At 31.8% G+C, this 21,683-nt stretch overlaps 1 protein-coding gene across 4 annotated transcripts; it reads left to right on the forward strand.

Annotated features, from left to right (window-relative positions):
* The first annotated feature begins 2,635 nt into the window (after positions 1-2,635).
* On the forward strand, positions 2,636-21,620 carry LOC143243681 (XK-related protein 6-like). 4 transcript variants are annotated; one of them, XM_076487318.1, is made up of 6 exons: positions 2,636-2,773; positions 12,439-13,093; positions 17,651-17,874; positions 18,305-18,587; positions 19,506-19,740; positions 21,496-21,620. In XM_076487318.1, exons 2-6 carry the CDS (start codon positions 12,450-12,452, stop codon positions 21,586-21,588), a joined length of 1,479 nt encoding a protein of 492 aa, XP_076343433.1. In that variant the 5' UTR covers positions 2,636-2,773; positions 12,439-12,449; the 3' UTR covers positions 21,589-21,620. The 4 variants fall into 4 exon arrangements, with proteins under 4 accessions (XP_076343433.1, XP_076343432.1, XP_076343436.1 ...); XM_076487317.1 differs by lacking the exon at positions 2,636-2,773 and adding an exon at positions 2,784-3,057; XM_076487321.1 differs by lacking the exon at positions 2,636-2,773 and adding an exon at positions 3,291-3,415.
* The last annotated feature ends 63 nt before the right edge of the window (positions 21,621-21,683 follow it).

The raw sequence follows: 21,683 nt of genomic DNA on the forward strand, positions 1-21,683 counted from the left end.
ACTATGAAGTGAAAATGTCAGTTATTTTATCCTAATACAGTTGTACATCGTTGTACGTTTTTTTTCACATTACTTGAAATGCTTAAAATGTTCTCCATCTGCATTTATGCATTCGTGTACATTTTCGGGTATGACTTCCTCTCAGAAATACTAGCTTTGTATGAAAACAAGACCAAGAAGGTTCAGTAAGATACGACTATCAGTCGCACCCCCATTCAGTATTTACATACTTCAAGTTCAGTCTAGTGAATTCTGATCGAAGTGTTAAAATGAGTACTGGAAATCATTTAACTTCACACTCTAGAAGCATTATGGAAAGATAAAGGGAAGAACTTTATGCTTTTGACAAGAAAGCTGGAACCTTTTGTAATTGAAACTAAGCTGCAGGATTATTGTTGAGATATGTGATTGTCAGATAGATCATGATTAGACGTGATGATAAGGAACTTTGGTCAAATTCCAAAATAAAATTAATGTAACCCTTCAACCTTTTCTATAGTAATGAATCCAGTCTACTTCATGACGATAATATAATCACTTATACGTTTCAAGTGTCCTTTTAACATAAAGTAATAATATTACTTTTTTTACAGTAGTATAAGTGTATAAAGAGACAAAAGTTGAAGGTCCATATTTTATATCATACTTACTATAAACCTTTACTCGATTTGACTTGGTACTGTGCGCTGAAGTTCAAAGTCTGTTGAATATCTCTCTTGATAAGCAAAAACAAAGATACTTAACAAGTCACATGACTCAGTTATAACTGCTACAAGTTTATTCTAAACAAATATTTGGAAGAAATACGTTAGCAATGTGAATCACAGTGTATACTTTAACTGGAGAGATCTTCCTGTTAACCCTTAAACGGCGGCCACCATCCTACCTACAACATTTCCACTGTTTAAGGGTTAATGATAAAATAAAATAAAACTATTTTTGATGGTTAAACTAATAACTAGTATATATTTACAAAACAAATTCATTATAGATGAAGCCATTTGTGGCCATCTTTGATGAAAACATGGATATTCTGCGAGAGTTGTTATATTCAATCATGTAGAACCACAACTGTAACTAATAAGTAATTTTAATTTGGGCTCAACTACGGTATGTTCTTTTAACATGAGCATCCGCTTTTCAGAGTTTGGGTTTCCTTTAACATTTAATTATTTCGTCACTTGATACTCTTTCTTAGGCGTGGTATGTATTCATAAACATAATGTCAACTTTAAAAAATTAATAATATTAGTTTTCTAATGACAAAATTGACGTCTCACATGTTTCAAATTTTAATTCTTCTTCTAGACAGGCAAGCATTTTTGTGATCTCAATTTCATCACTATCTTATTTTATTATTCTGCACAATTGTTAGTCCTGAACGTTTAACTAATGTATGTTATATTTTTCTATGGCGCTTCGTTTCTTATAATTATTGCTAACTGATTTTTACAACAGTGATGCCAAATAGCTAAAACACTTGCTACCAAGCAGTCGTTTTACAATAAACAAGTATATTTGAAAACTGAAATATACATTTGAGAAGTTTGAGAAATTGTGAAAGTACCTTATACTAACTATATGATGGATAAACGCATTCTTATTATTTATATGAGCTTTATCTTGTACTCTAACATGTCAAAAGCTAGATCAACAATTTACGGACATTGTATGTTAAGTACACATACTTTTATATCAATCCATTTTCACATAGGTATCCTATTCTTTCGAAATAAACCGAAATGAAACGGCACTTAATTTTAAAACATCTTTTCTGAATTACCCTCACAATGACGTTTTGCACGGCTTACTTGGAAAATAGTACATGTAAAAGGGGAAGGGGCAGAACGTTCACGATCTTGGGTGTTTAAAAAAATGGGCATAAAATGATTATAAAAGTGTAACGATGTGTAGGTTATTAATCCAGTAAGTCACCAAACCCAGTCCTGCAACCATTTTATTGTTTTGAATTTCGCGCAAAGCTACCCGAGGGCTATCTGCGCTAGCCGTCCCTAATTTAGCAGTGTAAGACTAGAGAGAAGGCAGCTAGTCATTACCACCCACCGCCAACTCTTGGGCTACTCTTTTACCAACGAATAATGTGATTGACCGTCACATTATAACGCCCCCACGGCTGAAAGGACGAGAATGTTTGGCGCGACCGGGACGCGAACCCGCGACCCTTAGATTACGAGTCGAACGTCTTAAGACGCTTGGCCATGCCGAACCACAACCATTTTATTGTGTGTTGAAGTAAGTTTAAACAACAACAAAAACCAAATAAACGACCTTAGAATAAAAGAATGCCAGAAAGACTCAACTCTCAAGAAATTTACGTGAACACTTAAAAAATAAATCAAAACAAATCCAATTCTACTCATGAAAAGCAGACCTGGCAACATTAGCCGTAGAGAACTTCATACGTTTATTCATGGTTAGGGATAGATTAGATAACTGCTCAATGCTCGGTATATGATATTTGAGCAGAGTTCCACATTTATATTTTTTGTATTGATTGCATACCCATAATCCTCATCAGATTTCAACTTATTCCTGTTGGTTTCTGGATCATATGGTGATTCAAAGATTTATACTACAAAGAAATATTTATTGTGAATGTTGCAATCTCGTTGAGAGTCTCACAAAACGTCGGTTGTTTACTTTCGATGAAGGTATAATCACGTGATCAAGAAGTCCTCATTGCTGGGCAGCATTTATTACGAAGTACACCTGAATGTTGCGTAGTGATAACGCTATTTTTTCCTCGAAATAGGTTAGTATTATTTCCTCACCTAAATAGTTCTTAGTTAGACAGTTAAACTGTATTTATGTTTTACTTTTATATTTTAGTGAACTGTATATTACTTATATTTTAAGACGCATATTTAAGAGTTTAAATTATCCTTCAAAATAACTTCATATCGTTTTACGAAGATTAACTTACAACGCGAATATTACTACTGCAAGAAACATTTTATTTGAAGCTTGCACACGTTGCCCGATGATAGCACAATATGTTGCTGGCTTCCTGTGGAAAACAGTTGGATATCTTTATAGGTAAGCAGAAAACTACACACCCTCTAGTAGCTCAGTGGTATATCTGCGGATTCATTCCATTAGAAACCGGGTATCGATGCAAGTAAAGGGAGTAGCACAACTCATTGTGTAGTTTTGTGTTTAATATCAAACAAATTTACACAGTGGGCTTTCTATGATTTTCTCACTATGAGGTATCGAAACACGATTTCAAACGTTGTAATATCGCAGACGTTCTGCTGGAGGGTAGAACAGTTGTTGTTTGTTGTTAAACACAGTGATAAAGGGCTATTTGTGCTTTGCCACTGTGAAGAGGGGCAGAATAATTGGTAACCTGTACAGAATAGTAAGAGAAAGAAAATTAATTATACGTGAAAAGGTAAATAGTAGAAATTAAAAACACAACCGAAAAAGATATTTAAAGATTATTCGACGAATAATTAAAATATATGTGCATATTTATGTAAATTAATTTTAGAAATTTCATTGGATTTTACCTTGATGAGAACAAATTAAATAACTACGGTTAATGATATGGTAGAAAAAATGGCAAGACACATATAAGTATTAACCTCAAAAAGGTTTTGATACTAATTTAGGAGATTCTGGAGGTTATACAAATAAAATTAGGAAAGTGTAAGGTGAAGACATCATTTTAAATATTTTAACACTAAAATCACTTTGCACTCGGACATTTCAGTGTTAGAGTTAGTGACTAAAGTAGATTGAAAAAGAAATCCTTATCAGAAATAATCAAATGATACTAAATACTTTTGTCCGAAATACTTGTATTTTTTAAGAAAATCGTATGATTTTTCATGAATATACATTATGAGCGCGCGGAATTATAACTTATAAATAGTGTTATTTTATTACAAGTCACAGCTTTTATACTTAAATTTAGCGATAATGGATTTCCCAAGACAAGTCCGTGTAACTGAAAATTAAAATCAAACAGATGTCCAGTTGTAATAATTCGTTCTTCTTTCTATGTTCATTCTCTTTCTGGGGTATTTTGAGATAATTTTTGTAGTAACTTGTCTTGATTCATGACAAAATGTTTGAGGGAACAGGTTTACCACATCAAAACTAGGCATAATGGCGTTATTGTCTAAACTATGTAAGTGTTCTGGAAGCTGAGAAGTGATTTTTCACTGAGTACTTATTTTGGAAATACAGGGTTCCAAAAAATACATCATCCTTCAATAGCACAACGGTATGTTTACGAGTCTACAATGCTAGAAACCGGATTTCGATATCCGTGGTGGGCAAATCACCAATGGCCCATTGTGTACCTTTGTGCTTAGCTACAAACAAACAAAATTCATCATAGTATTTGCAAAAGTTGTAGTTTAATGAGCGATAAGAAAACATAATTGGACTTAAGTTTATTTGGGTTTGTGATCTTTTGGTAAACTGTAAATTTTTGGTGTTTTTGGTTGACCTGTATGTAAAAAATGATAAACTTTAAAAGTAGTAGTTTTTTGCTTTTAATGCTATTTTGAGCTGTTTGCTCAGTCTTTTGTTGTATGTTGGATTAAGTTGAGTATTTGATTGAGTAAACTTAGACGTGTCATTCAATATATTTAACATTTAACTTGGTTGTTAGAATCACGATAAGTTTCCTGTATCGATTCTTTTTGAATAACGATATCTTTATTGTTCCTAAAGCTATTTTAAAGCCTTTAAAGTTTCTTTCTGCTGATGTTAGATTTTGTTGCAGAGGTTTTTTGTTAGGTGAAAGTTTATATTCTGAATCTGAACTAACAATATCTTATCATCAATGTACATTGAGATGAAATTATGAAAAATATGAATATATATTTTCTTGATATCCTGGTAGAAGACCTGACCTAGTGGTTAAAACGTTTGTCTCACAATATGAGAATTGCGGGCTCGAATTTGTGGTCAATTCCACTGTTTTTTATTGGTGGGTGGTGTTGGCTAGTTGCTTTTCCTGTAGTCTAATAAATTATTAAAGGCTAACACAGATAACCTCGTGTAGCTTGGCATGACATTCAAACAAAATTTTGTAAATAATTTGTTTATACAACTTCCATTCATGTTATAGACAATTAAATCTGTTTTTCTTTTCACGTAAATTTTATTTCTAATTTCAAACTTTCAGTGTACTAATTTTATGCCTGAAACGAATACAACAGATTAGAAAGACACTAATAGATTTTCTTACCTTTATGTGAGTGAAATTATTTATTTCTGTTTATGAAGAACGTTTGTTATCTCTCAAAAGTAAGATGTAGGGTTAGTAATTCCAAAAAAGTACAGAAACAAGGTAAAAATAAAACACAAAATTATACAAAAATCACTGCATAAATATCCAAATATTTCTAAGAGTAACTTTTATGCACAATTAAATGTTGAATTTTTTCAGTTTCATGAATTCAAGTTTAAATAAAAGTATTTAAAACTGAATAGTGCTACATGGACTTACACAGTCTTATAAGATTGACTCAGTACTTACCAACTACTAGTGTAAGTATTTTGTATGGTTTTGTGCAACCACCCATATCTTATTTTTATACTTTTCGGCATTGCCATCTTTACATCATAATTTTTGGGATTTCTAAATTCCTCGTTCCCCTCATTTAAACAATTTAATTGAAGTAGGTCAATAACCTAATATGATTTTTATCTCTTATAATTCAATAGTTATATCTATCGCTTGTACCATATCACTTTTGTCAGTTTAAGATATCTACGAGCTTCACCCAGGTTTGGGCTTACCGAAATCTGAAGAAAAGTAGACCATTATATAATATACTGTTTTAATAGTTAAACTGGTATTTTAAACTCAGGTATCTATAAAATGTACATAACTCTCTCTCAGTTGCATAAATACTTGATCTACTTGATACCTGGAATATTAATTGATTATTCTTTTTTTTTCTTTATTTATACTGAAATTATTTTGGCAGATGTTATGTTAGGGAAGAAAGTCATAAACGGTCGTTATATAAGAAACTTTGCACTGTCACCTGGTGACCAAAAATGAAACCGATATTTATGAAATATAGAAATAATATGTTTAAAATCTAAGTCACTGATTGATAAGTTGTAGTTTTCTCTTCTACTATTTTCCACAAAAATATGTATGATAAAAGAACAGAATACTACTATTTTTATACAAGATGTAAAACACTCAATAATGGCAATTAGGTGCTCAAATAAGGCTATAATTCAGCTTTATTAATTATTTGTAAGCGTCGTAGGATAAAAGATTGAATGCAACTGCCCTTTTTTCTCACCCACAAGAAACAAACCGCTAGAACACAAACAGTTAATAGACTGCATGCCGTATCATTTCTGGATAGCAATTTGTTTCTGTATGCACTTTGACATTTTTTTGTTGTTCTTTCGTCTTTATGTCCACAAGGGTTGTAGCACAAACACATTCTGTTATATTTTTTTGTAAATTTGTTCAAAGTAAAATTTTTTCTCCTCGATTTCTAAAATAAAAATCATTACGTGACAGAAAATATGAATATTATTATTTTTGAAAGTTACGTAGCTGAATTATAAAAAATCCGTTACTGACACCAAAACAACTTTTATTAAGTTTACATTCGTAGGTCTGTGTAATTAAATAATTTGATAAAAAGGGATCGTGACAAGTGTTTATTACTTTTTTTTTAATTTCTGATGTTTAGTCATTCATATACTGAGCTTATTTATGTCTGGTATTACAAACAGACATATAAGTATGTTTTCCAGGATTTGGTTTCATCATATTCCTGGGTTACTATTACATTTTCTTTTCTTTTTTTCGGTGTTAAAAATATTAAACAGCTGTTTGAATATGTAATAAAATCCAAATCCTTTTGATTTGGTGTCACAGCTAAAGAACTACTTTGACTGTAATTTAAAAAGGAAAGAAACGACTTGGTACTGTGCACGAAGCTGTCAAGATACAAAACATTGTGAGTGTGTGTGAAGCAACTCTATATTCTATAGTTGGTTTATGCAAAGTATTGATAATTAACAAACAGAGACGAAATGAGCAGTAACACTTGTCGAGAAAATTTTGGAGAATTAATCTAAAACGTAGCTGAAGTATAATAGAAATTTGCTGCTTATTCCGCATTTGTTTGTTCATCACTATGCTTGTGACGTCAGTTTCACTTCCATAGATCATGTATTTTGTATCATATATTTTTATTGAAAATCTTCACAAAGTACAATCACTTACATCTTTCGATTTCAGTAAGACTTAAGTCGCACACTAAGCTTAATATGTTTTTGTTGTATTTAACTGTTTTTATAACTGTGTTAGAATTGTAGTAACTCTCAGAAACTTCTGCATGATAAAAACAGTTTTATCCTTGATAACTATATTCGTATTAACCAAAAATCCGATTAACATTTTCTGTGGGTGAATATTACGTTTTGGATATCATGTGATTTATGAATTATTTTATGCTCCTCAGTGGCGCAGCGATGTGTCATTGGGCTTACAACGCCAGGAACCTGGTTTCGATACCTATGGTGGGTAGGACTCAGATACTCCAATGTGTAGCTCTGTGTTTAATTACAAACAAATAAAATTATTTTATGCTTACGTTTTGGTTGCATGGGGTATTAAGAGTTTGCATCAAATACAGATGATCAGAGTAACATACACTTTTGTATTAAATTTCGGGTAGTTTTAGTTTCATTTTGTTATGTATATGTTTCGCCGAGATAGATATTAACGTAAAAAATTCAGATAAGGAATAGATTTTCAAACTACTAGCTCATAAGTAGTTACGAGTACACTATAAACACATATACTGATTGGCTGTTTCAGACAATTTATAGGATGGTGGAAATGATGTTGTCATAATTCCACGAAGTGAGGTCAGAGGGCGTTCTGTTAGGGGAGAGGTGATATTATAGTCCCATTGTGACTCGCCAGAGGATGTTTTCCTGGAAAAATATTGTGGTTTAAAATACTGTAGGCAAACGATGTTACTTAGGGCAATATTACTATAGATTGATAGAGTTAGAAATGGCAGTATTACTACAGGTAGATGCTATTACGAAGATACTATAGGCTGATTATATTTATAAGGATAGTGTTACTATAATTCCTTATTGTTACCTTATAGTTTGCAGTTCTATACTTAATATTTAATACTCCTACTGTTTTGTTTCTATAAGTAAAATTCATAACATTAAATGAGGCAAATATTATAGTATAACCAATAATTTGCTTTTCATACTTTTACGCAGACCTGCTAACTTAAGCTTTATAAAGATGTTTTAATTTTAATAACGGATGTTCCCTAATTCGGCTACAAAGACTTCAAAAATAATATTCTTTTTCTTCATTACTTAAGGATGTATTATAAATCTGGAAAAAAAATGTAACTGAGGTTAACTTTACAACCTTGATGAATATGTAGTTTGACTCATCATAACTTGTTACTAAGCTTTTGTATGCTACATAGGTTTTCATCAGTGTATGCGAGTAAAATTACAAACTGCAAACAAGACTGTTGACACAAATACTGAAACAAACCTTCAGGTACTGCGTTATGGATCTCAGATTAGTTTCTATGATTTTATAACTGATCATTCATAGTAAACTTGTAAGATAAGTTATCAAATACCAAGAAAATAAAAAAACAGAGTTTTAAATCTCACTAATGATACATAGATCAACTATGAAGAAATTAAACATTGTAATTTTAGTTTTATGTATACTATTTATGAAAGCCACAAACACGCATCACTACGACATTTGAACTTGTTTGTTTGTTTTTGGATTTCGCGCAAAACTACACAAGGGCTATCTGCGCTACCTGTCCTTAATTTAGCAGTGTAAAACTAGAAGGAAGGCAGCTAGTCATCACCACCCACCTCCAACTCTTGGGCTACTCTTTTACCAAAGAACAGTGAGATTGACTATCACATTATAACGCCCCCATGAGTTTAACCAAGTATTACAATTATCCATATATTTTTCTTGTATCGAAGAAGTGGTTTTATATGTTAGTGAACGTGACAGTCAATAAAAGAGTTTATCTATTATTTCACTTTACAAAATATTAAGTGCGAATTCATGGCATTATCGTTTTTAAAATTGGATTCTTCTGAAAGAGAGCTTTTGTTTTCACTGATCTAAACTGTCAGTAAAAGGTATCTCGATTCGTTTAACTAACGATACACACCAATAAACCATAGCAAGTAAGAAAATGACACTCGATACTAACATTAGCTTTAGGATCGCAACTTTATAATTCGGAACAGACCAATATGGCCTGGTGGTTAGTGCGTTCGACTTATAATGTGAGGATCGAGGGTCCGAAACCCCTTCACATCAAACATGCTTTTTCTTTCAACCTAGGGAACATTATAATGTGACGGTCATTCCTAATATTCGTTGGTAAGAATAGCCCAAAAGTAGACGGTGGATGGTGATGACCCAGCTACCTTCTCCCTAATCTTACACTGTTTAATTAGGGATGGCTAACACAGATAATCCTCCTGTAGCTTTGCGTGAAATTAAAACAAACAGACCTATACATTCAATAAACAACTAGTTTATTTAAAATAAACGAGGAAGTTTTTCCCAATTTAAAACATTGTTAGTAATTTCCTTTACAGTAATGACATAAAAAGTATATTAAGACGATCATGTAACCATCCGCAGGTACACGGTACAGCTGTATCAAGCATCATTATTTACGAGAAAATATATGACGCTGAACATTCTTTAATTAGAATGATTTCGCAAAATTTAGTAAATTTGCGCTTAAAAGTTGGTAACCAGTGTGATTCTTTTAAAACTTAAGCTAGAAACTGCTAATTTGATTTGCTTGGCCTAATCAATACTTGTATAGAATTCGCCCTATAATTTTGCTACTATAAATCAGCCGCATTTCATCCAAGTGACAAAAAAAGGTCCACCTTTATTTTTACGTGACGCTGTAGTAAATATTTGAGATACATAGCTCGTGTTTTGCGTAAGAGTGGGCCTTTTTGATGACACTGAGTAATTTGTGTTCGATAACAATGCACACATGACTTGTATTTAAACTGAACTTAACATTTAATTGTATGTTTTAAAGATCTGTCAAAGTACTAAATTTGAAAAAAAAAATCTATGCAAGCTATGTATGTTCTTCTATCAAATAAAATTTCTATACTTTCAATGCTAAAAAAGGAAGAAATTCTATGAAACTCGGATATTTTATATCTCATTTTTTACAACGCTTTGAAATTTAATATATGTATAGTAATGGTCCAGTAGATCATATTTTTTGAAAATATATGATAGTTTGGTTTATCAGTCTGAACTACAGAAAGTGGAAAACTATTAAATTATCACTCCTTTTAATAACACACACATATATACTGTGTCCTGTAAGTTGTTTTGTCCGCACGACACACATTGTGCGTTTTAATCTGTACTGAGCGTCTACGTTACCTTGAACTTAGTTTTATTATAACGTATAAATACTGATTAAAATCGTTTTATACTCTATCTTTTACGTCATCAGTTATGCGACTGCTCTTCCACGTTTCAGGTACAGGAGACTACAGACTTACTAAGAAGAAGAACTGACACACTTTCAAGCAGAATTTTGTTTGCCATCTACATAATATCATAGTGTTTGATAAAGCTGGTTAAAGTTTTTACATTGTGTGAACATTTGAATTTATTATTAGAAATATAAAAACTTTTAATTTCTCAAAGTGACTTTGAATCATGTTATAAATTATATACTTTAATATGCTAAATCAGGTGGACTGGATTAGTTCTAGTAGTTAGCGTGCCGATCTGCAGAACGGAATATCCATAGTTCAAGTCTAACTCACCTTCAGATAAAGGCGTGTTCTAAAAGTAATAACAGTGGAATCTGTCTTTCATTAAGAGTATTCTTGTAAGCGACAGATACTGTTAAGTGGTTGTTCTCCATTTAACCAGCAGTTCTAAGCTAGAAATGGCTATGTCTGTACCATGCTGTTCATATTAAAAACACAAAACCTATATAAAATTTTAAACCAGTTTTAGAGTCCACTTCATCTGGTTATCACATTGTAAAAAAATGTAACTAAATATTTCTAAATAACTAAATTATTGTGTTAATTCGTTTTGTTTAACAACGTTTATTGTTTGTTTGGATTTATTGTTTACACTTTTTGAAATGTAATGTATTTCATGATAAATCTAAAGTAGGTGTAAAAAAAACATTAATAAAATTACTTTTTAACATTAAAGAAATTGATAAATACTTCGTGTTGCGTCTTCCATGCCTAAGGTATTATGAAAAAATCATAGCAAACTTTGTACTGAGCTAAATGATAGAAGTGCTACCCATAAACTCACAAGTCTCTCTTTATGGCAAAGGCGACTAATAAAAGATAAAGTCGCTTTAATACTAAGCAGTTGCAGTGTTGAGAGTAGTTAATCAGTGGTTAAACTAATGTACACATACCTAGATACATTCCACGTATTTATCATAAATTTGCTGTTGAATACGAACTAATCAGAAACCTAGACCAAAAACTATTTTAGACAAGGTTAATATAGTGGATTAATTGTTATTGTGTGGTAATTATTTTTGTGGCAAATAGTAGGTTAGAACTCGTATTATTATGCGGTCTCAATCCTAAGTTATCTCCATTTTACCTGAATGTTATACCTAGCTAGGGCTGATGCTCAGTATAAGGTTTGAGATCTTTATTATATCACGTGTAACAAATATCTGGTTATATGGTATTTAAGATTAAATGTTGTCCTCGCAAAGTTACTCATTTACTGTAACAAGCTATTCTAGTCAACAATAGTAACTTTACAGAACGTATATTAATAACGGTATTAGACCATTTTTCAATGTTCTTAAATAAGTTGCCCTGGAAGATGTAGTCATTTCTCGTGACAATCTGTTTTATTGAACAGTATATTATGTATTACAAAACTTATCTGAATAATGATCTTAGATTATCAGTATTATTCAATAAATAATAAATAAATATAATTTGTCTTTAATGATAATTAGATATTATTATGTTTACTGTTAGGTTAAAGGTAAGTTTACAGACTTACAATGCTATAAACCAGGAATCGACTCCCCGTGGTGCCTCCAACTAGTACAGCGTTATGTACGTGGACATACAACGTTAGAAACCGGGTTTTGATACCCATGATGGGGAGAGAGCAGGTAGTCTAATGTGTAGTTTGTGCTTAATTATAAACAAACAAGCAAACTCTCTGAAGTGGACATTGTACAGACTGTGCAGCTTAAAAACGGAAAGCTATGATTTTGAATATATGTGTATCCATACCTTTAATGTGTTGCTGACAGACAGCTATAGATTGTTAAATAATATTTTTACAATTCATTTTGGTCTTCTTTCTTTAAGTAGTATCTTAGATATAAAATTTGTATGTTATAGTCGAATGACGTATGATGGACGAAAAAGATCAGAACGCCTTTGATCATCTTCAAAAGGATGAAGACGTCGATCATAATGATAAATATGATGGCGAATGTTACCTTGATGAAAAACGCCAGACAATCTCTGATCATCTTCTAAAGGATGAAAACATTGCTCATGATGAAAAAAACGATGGCGAATGTTACTTCGATGAAAAACACCAGATGACCTCTGAACAGGTTGAAGACATCGGCAATGGTGATAACTACGATGGAACATGTTACTCTGATGAAGAACACCAGACAAACTCTGATTGTCTTCAGGATTTTGAAGTCGAGGATAATGATAATTATTTCTTAGATGACAAATTGCGAGACTGTTTCTTAACTGACGAAAGGCACAAATTCACATTATTAAACAAGTTAGGCACTGTGGCTGGGATAGTGTTTTTCATTATAGACTTTGCGTTGGATATCGTTGTTTGTTATCAGTACTACAGAAATGGAAATAAAAATTATTTTGGAGTAACAGTAGCAACCATTGTTTCATCATCACTTCTACATACGTTATGGAGTCTCGTTTGGTACTTGAAATTCGAAAAAGGGTTTGTAAGCGCCAGACGATGGATATTTCGTGTGATATTCTTAGTATTTCCCCTGTCTCCAGTTTTGAGGTAAGCAGAAATACATTTTTACTCTAAAGGTATTAAAGCATTAATGTTTGGGAAATTAAATTACTTTAGTTGTCTAATCAAGACTGAATTCAAGAAAGCAGTATATCTAGTGTTTTTAAGGTACAATTTTTGTGTAAAATCTACAGAAAGCTGTTATTACTAATCCATGTAAAAATGTTTGTGGCTGTTTATTTCGGTTCTCCCTCGTGGCACAGCAGTATGTCTGCGGACTTGTACTGTTAGAAACCTGGTTTTGATACCGTAGTGGGAACAAAACAGATTGATCATTGTGTAGCTTTGTGCTTAATAACGAACAACAAGTTCATTGTGGAAGATAGAAAAAAAAGTTATTAATTTTCCAGTAAGTGTTTAAATGAAACTAGTAACAATATACTTTGGTAAATACCTTTCAAAACTTTAGTAAATATAGAATGTTGTATTATGATATTAAACATCATGTTTGTTTAATTTTAAGTTCAACACATAACTACACAATGGACTATCTATGCTCTGTCCACCAGACATACCGCTGTGTCACTGAGAGACTAAATTTTCCATTTGGTTGTTTAAATATTTATTACAACTACATCAACTGTGTATGCACGCTACAATGATAATAACTTATTTTCTAATAACGATTAATTACCACCAGTTCGTAAGATGACCAGTAGGTTATATGTTTTATAGCTGTTGTTACAAAGTAAGCTGTTCCATACTTTATCAAAATTACCCAATACTTTTTAAGATCAATTTATTACTCGAATTACTTAATGCATTTTAAATCTGATTTGTGACAACTACCTAGTTTTTTTTTCCTTCTACAAACCGGCTAATGGCTTAGGGTTGTGACTTTCAAGCACATGCTTAAGCAAATTAAAGATACAAAATTTTATTGGAAATGGATGAAAGTGTTTTAAAAGACCAAAAGCTCATATTTTCATTGGAGATGCACCAGTTGACTTTAAACAGATCAGAGACACAAATATTCTCTGTTTCTACCAGAAATATTTTTAAGCATGCCAAATGTATGTCCTCCGATGGTACAGTGGTGAGTTTACGGACTCGCAGCCAGTTTGATTCCGGTAGACCCAGCAGATAATCTAACGTAGTGTGCCATAAGTAGAAACCAAAACGTGAATGTGGATATATATGGGACTTGTAACAAGTGACTTTATAGGTATGTCGTCAAAGTTGACTGTATGGATTCCACTTTCTTGTTTCATCTTTCTACGTTAATGATTATTTTATACCTTCGGAAAAAGAAGTAACATAACCTTTAAACCACTAATGAGGTTTTAAAGAAACATTTAGTGCATTGTCAGCCTGGTTTATCTTTGTTTGTTGAACAGATTTATATTTGTCACGTAACAATAGTTCTTGGACCGTTCTAATATTATGATGTAAACAGGCACATGAGTTTTCATTTGTAAATAATTGTATGTAAAGTGTAGTCGTGTTTTATTGCATAGAAACGTGTAGTTTTAGCATAAAAGTAATTAAAAAACAATAACATTAAAAATTAAACACACAAAAATTTTAAAGTACACATATTCGAATGAAATAAGCTCACCTTAATTTATTTTAAGTTCATTAGTGTTCTGTTTACATTTTTCAAGTGAAGTACTTACAACAACCCTAACGTATAGTAAATATCATTGGCACTGATGAAATTGAATACGTGAATTAAAATACAATATGAAATTAAGATAAAAGTTTTAAACTAATAAATAACGTTTTAATACAATAATTTGTATATAATATATTCCTTTTTATAATGATTATTTTACTATTTGGTCGGGTCTGGTTAGTGTTTTATAAATTATGACTTCAAGGCTTTATCGTTCAATAGTATCCTTCTACTCGTTCAGAAAATATTATCTCAAGAGTTGTCGGTGGATTGTGTTAAATTGCTACCTTTCTTCTAGGCTATCAGTGCAAAACTCTGTGGAGGCTATACGCACATACTCAATCAAGATCTGCTAAAACATTCTGATAGAAAAACAATATGATATATATATCATACTAATATAACTTTTGACATCTCTATCCAAGTAATGGAAGAGGTTATGAAGTAGGAGAACAAACACACATTGTAGCAAGTGTGGCGATTCTGGAAGAAAGGTATACTTATAAGGCGAGAATAAGGAATTACGAAAATAAATTGTTCTGTGAAAGATAATAAATCTGGAAGGGTAAATTAACACGAATACAGATTGTCAATCACTTCTGCTAATACCTGAAGGATAGTCCCAGCAACAAACCTTGTAACTATATAATTTTTGCCTTTAGTGTTATCTTGTGGAAAGTTGCGTTAAAGATAATAAAATCATGAGATTCCCATTTCGTAAAGTTTGCAAAGGAGACTGGTTTGTGAAAAACGAAAAGAATAATTATATAATAATTGTAATAAATCTCAGAATGTCTTATATTGTTCGACGTTCATATAGTGAGTCATTGTACTGGTAGTTCCAACATAACTTACATTAATGGAATCATCAGGTTTGTGAGTTAGTTCTTCCTTGAATTTGTAGGAGTGTGTCAGATGTTGTAGTTGACATGTATTGCAAATGGAGGGCGAATCCAGATTAGTACATTGTCAAACTTGGTGAGGACCCCGATATTGTGGGAAGAATTACTTATTAAGACACTTTGCTATTGAATATGTGTGGTATAACAGGCATTGTTATCAACAAAATGATTGGGGTGGAGGTGTCTTAGAAGATTCACTTCTACATCGTTGTTTATAAAGGGAAACACTAAGTTAGAAAAGTAGTTAATTACGTCACTGCAGATTTGCTAAAATACAAATAATAAAACTGGTCCATGAGCTTTATTAAAATATATATAGATTGCTTGCTGTATGCACAAATTGTCTTTTAGTGTTTCTAAAACTTGTTTTTTTCATAAATGAAAGAGTTGACAAACAGTTGATTCCACAAATAACACGAAAATAGTGGAGTTGACAAGAAGAAGGGTATTCTTTTGGAGCTTCTGGATTTTAGTGCTATGGGTCTATATTTTTATTTATATTTTGGTGTAAAGGATGTCTAACATCTTATACGAGTTGGTATAAGTTGGTGTAATTTTGCTTGAAAACTGTTCCTACAGGCTTTCAAAAAGTGAGTACGACACGTATAGCATTTATAGTCAATCTGAGATAGTAGAAACACAAACACGTGCGGTGCAATATATGTATCCGTCGCAGCCAATGTAAAAATGTATTGGCTGGATGAGACGTAGAAGATGATGTAGCTGAAGTGTTTGCTATTTTTATAACAGGAGGAGGAATGGAAACCGATGCTAGAGATGTAACTTTGTATGATAGCAGCTACTACTTTTATGGACTTTTACACTTGAAATAGATCACCTATACACTGCGCTGCTATCTGTACAGTAAAAGAAATATACAATACCAATTTCTCGAGCCATTCCTAAGTTTTTAATAGGGCTTAGTAAAGTCTTTAGAACGAGACAACATTTCTAATCCATCTATCCCCTGCCGATCTACCACAGCAGCTAAACAAGGATACACCCAAAACAATCAATGGTAGAAACCCTAAGCGTATAATAGCCTAGAAAAGTAATTAATTGGATAAATTATTTGTAGCGTATAAAACTTGTTAAATTTAATAATATGACGACTCCAATACCCACCACAATCGCTAAAAAAGTCGAAGAATCGATCTCTACTACAAAAAACACGAATAAACGCTAGTCATATAAGTTTATGATACTTAAAAATTACGGTTTGAACGACGAAAGGTAGTGAGGTATTGAAAACAAATAGTTCTAGAGTTGTTTTAAAAACTAACTTGGCAGAAGACTTATTTCCATATTGATCTCACTTTGCCCATTATAACTCACAATCAGTAGTTTGGAAAACATTATTTCACAAGTGATATTTCTTCTATAAGTCTTTCTCACATTGGTAAAACTAATAAGAATATGATTTTACAAAAATCTGCACTTAATGTCATATTTTAAGATAATTTTTCTACCTATTAGATTCGTCATTTAAGCCGATACAAGGATACAAAGCTCAAAACTGGGTTCCGATATTCATGGTGAACACAGCACAAATAGTCCATTGTATAGTTTTGCTTAACAACAGACAAACCGAAAAAAAAATGCATTTTGTTATAACTCCAACAAGTCTGTTATGGAGGAAACCCAATGTTTGTGAAAGTTTTCAATCGAAGGATTGCCAACGCTAAAATCAGAGGTGCGATTCCCTTCAGTGGACTCAGCTGATAGCTCGATGTGGCTTTGCTGTAACAAAACATATGTACATATATATAATATAATTTCAGTATATTTATATAAACAAAGGGTTTGTTTCACATTTCTTGCTTGCAGTATGAAGTAAATTGATTAATAATGCGACTTCTGATTAGTAAAAGCTGTTCACAACTTGAATAATATTTCGTAAATAACTAAAACTGTGTGATTTGTTTCACGTTTTGGAATTTAATGACATGTAAAAAGTAAATGTACTCAATCCTTTATTCCTCTGAAAATAATCTCCGTTGTCCTCATAAAATATATTTCTCTCCTTAGACTTTTCGAAGCGTTTTGGTATGGTATTAAGTTCCAGAGGAGCAATAAAGAAGACGAGAACTACTATTACGATCGCTTCTGCAGTTGCTTCTTAAATGCTGCTGAACTGCGACTGGGTGAAACGTTCATGGAGGCTGCTCCACAGTTGCTGATTCAAGCATTCATCCAGATTAGGATTATTCCTAGAAATGCTTTGTACCCTGCAGGACAAGCATACAAAGACTGTAAGGCCTGATGTATTTATTAATATATCTAAAACAAATCGTATTTGTCTTACAGAAAATTGTTTAAATTTCTTCTGATTAAGAAAGTGTTAAGGCACTGTTATATCTGTAGTTAATATGAAAATTTCAAAACTGGATATTTTCTGTAGTTTAGTAAATTTCCAATCTAAACAACTTCAATATCTAATTAGCAAGCATATCAATTGATGTTAAAAACGTTTATAGTATTTTCAGTAGAGTAATAAATGCAAACAAACACGTGCTTAGGATTTGGAGTTCATTTGCATTTGATAACAATATTTAATTGCAATCCTAATATAATGATTAATACTTACTGTATTGTCATAAACAAAACGAGAAAACCTTGTATGTATTAACTCAGTTTAACTTCTAGTATGAATTTATATTAAGATTTCTTCTTGTTTTCCAGTTATTGTGCGACTCGTATCGATATTTTCATCTCTCGTTTCATTGACTTGGTCTCTAGTCTCATATTACAACAGTCTGTTTATGGAATACAGGCTGTGTTTTCAAACGAAGATTAAAGTTGTTATCTTCCTATGGCAATTTTTCAGCATTGCTTCCCGTGTGATGGCGCTCGTTCTTTTTGCTTCTTTTAGCCTGAAATGTTTTGGTATCTACTGTGGACTGCGGATAGCTTTCGTAATATTGATGAATTTAGGGAAAGGCGGTAGAATTTTCAGATGCAACTGGTAAACATTATTGTTCTAATCATATTTAGATATATTTTTATTATTAAAGATATTTCTTGGTATATATTTTACTGTTCCTCATGTTTAATGAGATTAAGATCATGTTTCTACAAAGAAGAAAGTCAAATCACTTAATGTACCAAAATTTATACCACTGTAAACTAAACATTATAATTCTGAATGGTATCAGCTCAGCTTAATAATTAATGTTAAAAGCTGTGAAGTCGCCCAGCAAGGCTAGATGGTTAAGGCACTCGACTCGTAATGCGAAGGTCACGGTGTCGAATCCATGTCACACCAAACATGCTCGTTTTTCAACCCTGGGGACGATATAAAGTGGCGATCAATCCTACTATTCGTCGATAAAAGAGTAATCCAAGAGTTGGCGGTGGGTGGTGATGACTAACTGCCTTCCCTTTCTCCTTACACTGCTAAATTATTGACCGCTGGCGCAGATAGCACTGGTTAGCTTTGCACGAAATTCAAAAACAAACAATAAAACTCATGAAATGAAAATTGTATGCTTGTAAGAAAGACAATATTCTGAACGCAGTTGTTTCTGTAGAAGAACTCTGACATTCAGTTTTGTACTAGAAATATTTATTAAATGTAACCCATCACAAACTGATAGAAGTGTTTTTTAAATTTCTAGAAGTCGTTTTCGTGCGTTTATCTACGGGCTATTTCTACGGATAACATTTCTTTGACTTATGAAATTAAAAAGACATTATATTTTAGAATTCCTGGAGAAAAGAAATATTTTATCAGCATTTGAATGCTGGTTTAAGTTCTATAATGCTTTTCAAAACATTTGTATTAAATATGGTAATTGTTTATGGATTTCAAGTTGTATTGAATTAAAAAAAATAAAATATTGTGACGTTAATATTCTAAATGTATTATTATTATTTCTGAAAGCGATACAGAAGATTTCCTATTGTCAGCTATAAAGGGAATTATTTCTACGTTTTGTTACTTCAACTACAAATCTGCACCCATTAAAAGAGATTGCATCCTGTACTACACAATTACAGCAATAGAAAACACTGTCTTCAGTATGCTGTGGTACTCTCATTCAGATGTTGCGTTTTTACTTCGTATACCATTGATGTGTTTTCTTTTTCTGAGCTTTTCTATTGGAATTACAATTATGGTAAGTCTATATTTTACACCTTTGAAGTAAAATATTTTATGGTCTTTATTGAAAACGTAATTTTACGAAAAGCACAGAGCCGTTTTGTTTTCTAAAACTAAGTAAATTTTTGCAAACCAAATGATTTGTCTATTTCATCCAACTAGACTTATTTAAAATTATTTTAAGCATGATAGTATAAGATTCCTCTAGAAGGTACAACGTTTTCCGAAAGATTTTAAAATCATATTTTCAGTTGCAAACTTTCGATTATTATGACATTTTAAAACAAGCGAGTTTACCGTTGATAAATGGAAAAAGAAAACAACAAAATAAATGAATTAGAGAAACTGATTACATATTCAAATGATAATAAATAACAAAGAATGAGAAAGTAAAGCTGTGCGCCGAATAATGCTGTTTAGTTCCAAAAGATTACAACGTTATAAACAAGGAAGAATATTTTTAAAAGTCCGGTTGACGCTTTGGTCCCTTGTGTTGTCATTGTCAAGAAGACAAGTTTTTAACGTTAAAGTATTGGTTATTGCGTAGAGTTTGAAGAAGTCGCCTGCAATTCACTCAGTTAACAAGCTGGAGTCATAGTATTATGGAATGGAGTTAAAATGAAGTTCATGAACTTTACTTTCTGAATTATTTATAACTTTCAGCTGTCCGAAGACTAACGTATTTGTTAATCGCAAATATGAGTATTACCACCCAAAATTTATTATTTTTGTTCAAGCAAGTTTTCAAACATGTTGTAAAACAAAATTACATCAGTAATGTTAAATCCATTATGTATAATAAGTGTTTAGGACTGAAGAGAAAACTTTTACGTAGAAAACTCGGTCTGCTACTAATTGTTTGAACGAGTCTTTGTTTGACTGCAGTATAGATGACATTTAGGATATGATGACATTGTCTCAGATTTGATGAGGATATTGTGTTTTTTATGTTGGTTTGATGGTAAAGATTACAGAAGTTATGAGAATCTGGAGTTTTGAAGGTTTTGCACTACCTCTCTGTATTTCTTTAAGTAAAATAATGTATTCTACTCTATCGCATCCTGTACTTTGTAGTTTGAGACTAATTTTCAAGACATATTCAGAGCTTCTATCTGAATCCAACCATATTCTTCAAACTTTTTTTCTATGAAGGATAGATATAAGAAACTGCATGTTTAAATACTTGCGACTCTTGAAATTGCTTTCCAAGATAAAATGCAATATATTACATTATGTGTCTAACTAATTTTAAGTATCAGTAACAGAGTCAAGAACGTGATTACAGTTAAAGAAACAGGTTCACTCCTTATTAAGTTTGAGACTTTGCAACAATCAAGAACTGGCTTCCTCAAAGAACTACTTACATTTGTTCACATGATGAATAATATATTTTCAGAAACTTCTACGCATTGAAAATTTTCAAGCGTCATTTTTAATTTTCAACCATATTTGAAAAACAAAAGTATGTACTCTTGGTGTAGATTAACTAAATATATGTAAGTTCTATGTTCTGAAAACAACAGACACTCACTTGGCAGTAATTTGATAGATCAGGTTTGATCACACTGTGTCAACATAAGATTAGATTAATAGGAGGAAATATTTTTGTTTGACGTTTTATATCTAAGAGTCAAAATACTCATAAAAAAAAGTGTTAAAAGATTTTTTTACAGATTATGCTTAAATGTTATCTATTTTGTGCTCTTGAAATGATACCACCAAATGTTTTGAAGTTTGTATATATGACTTTAATATACATATTTATGTTTAGATGTTTATATTAAATAAAGAAGAGATTATGGGAAGTCACATCAAAAGAAGGGTTCTTAGGAATGATATCCGAAAAGTAAGTATCTTAATATAAAGTTTTCAATGATTTCCACCTCGAGATTCTTTAGTGTGTGGCCTACAGTTAAACGTTTGTTGTTTTTAATAAAAAAAATATTTGTCTTCGTAGTT

Source organism: Tachypleus tridentatus, unplaced genomic scaffold (genome assembly GCF_004210375.1).
Source record: "Tachypleus tridentatus isolate NWPU-2018 unplaced genomic scaffold, ASM421037v1 tig00002637_pilon, whole genome shotgun sequence".
NCBI lineage: Eukaryota > Metazoa > Arthropoda > Merostomata > Xiphosura > Limulidae > Tachypleus > Tachypleus tridentatus.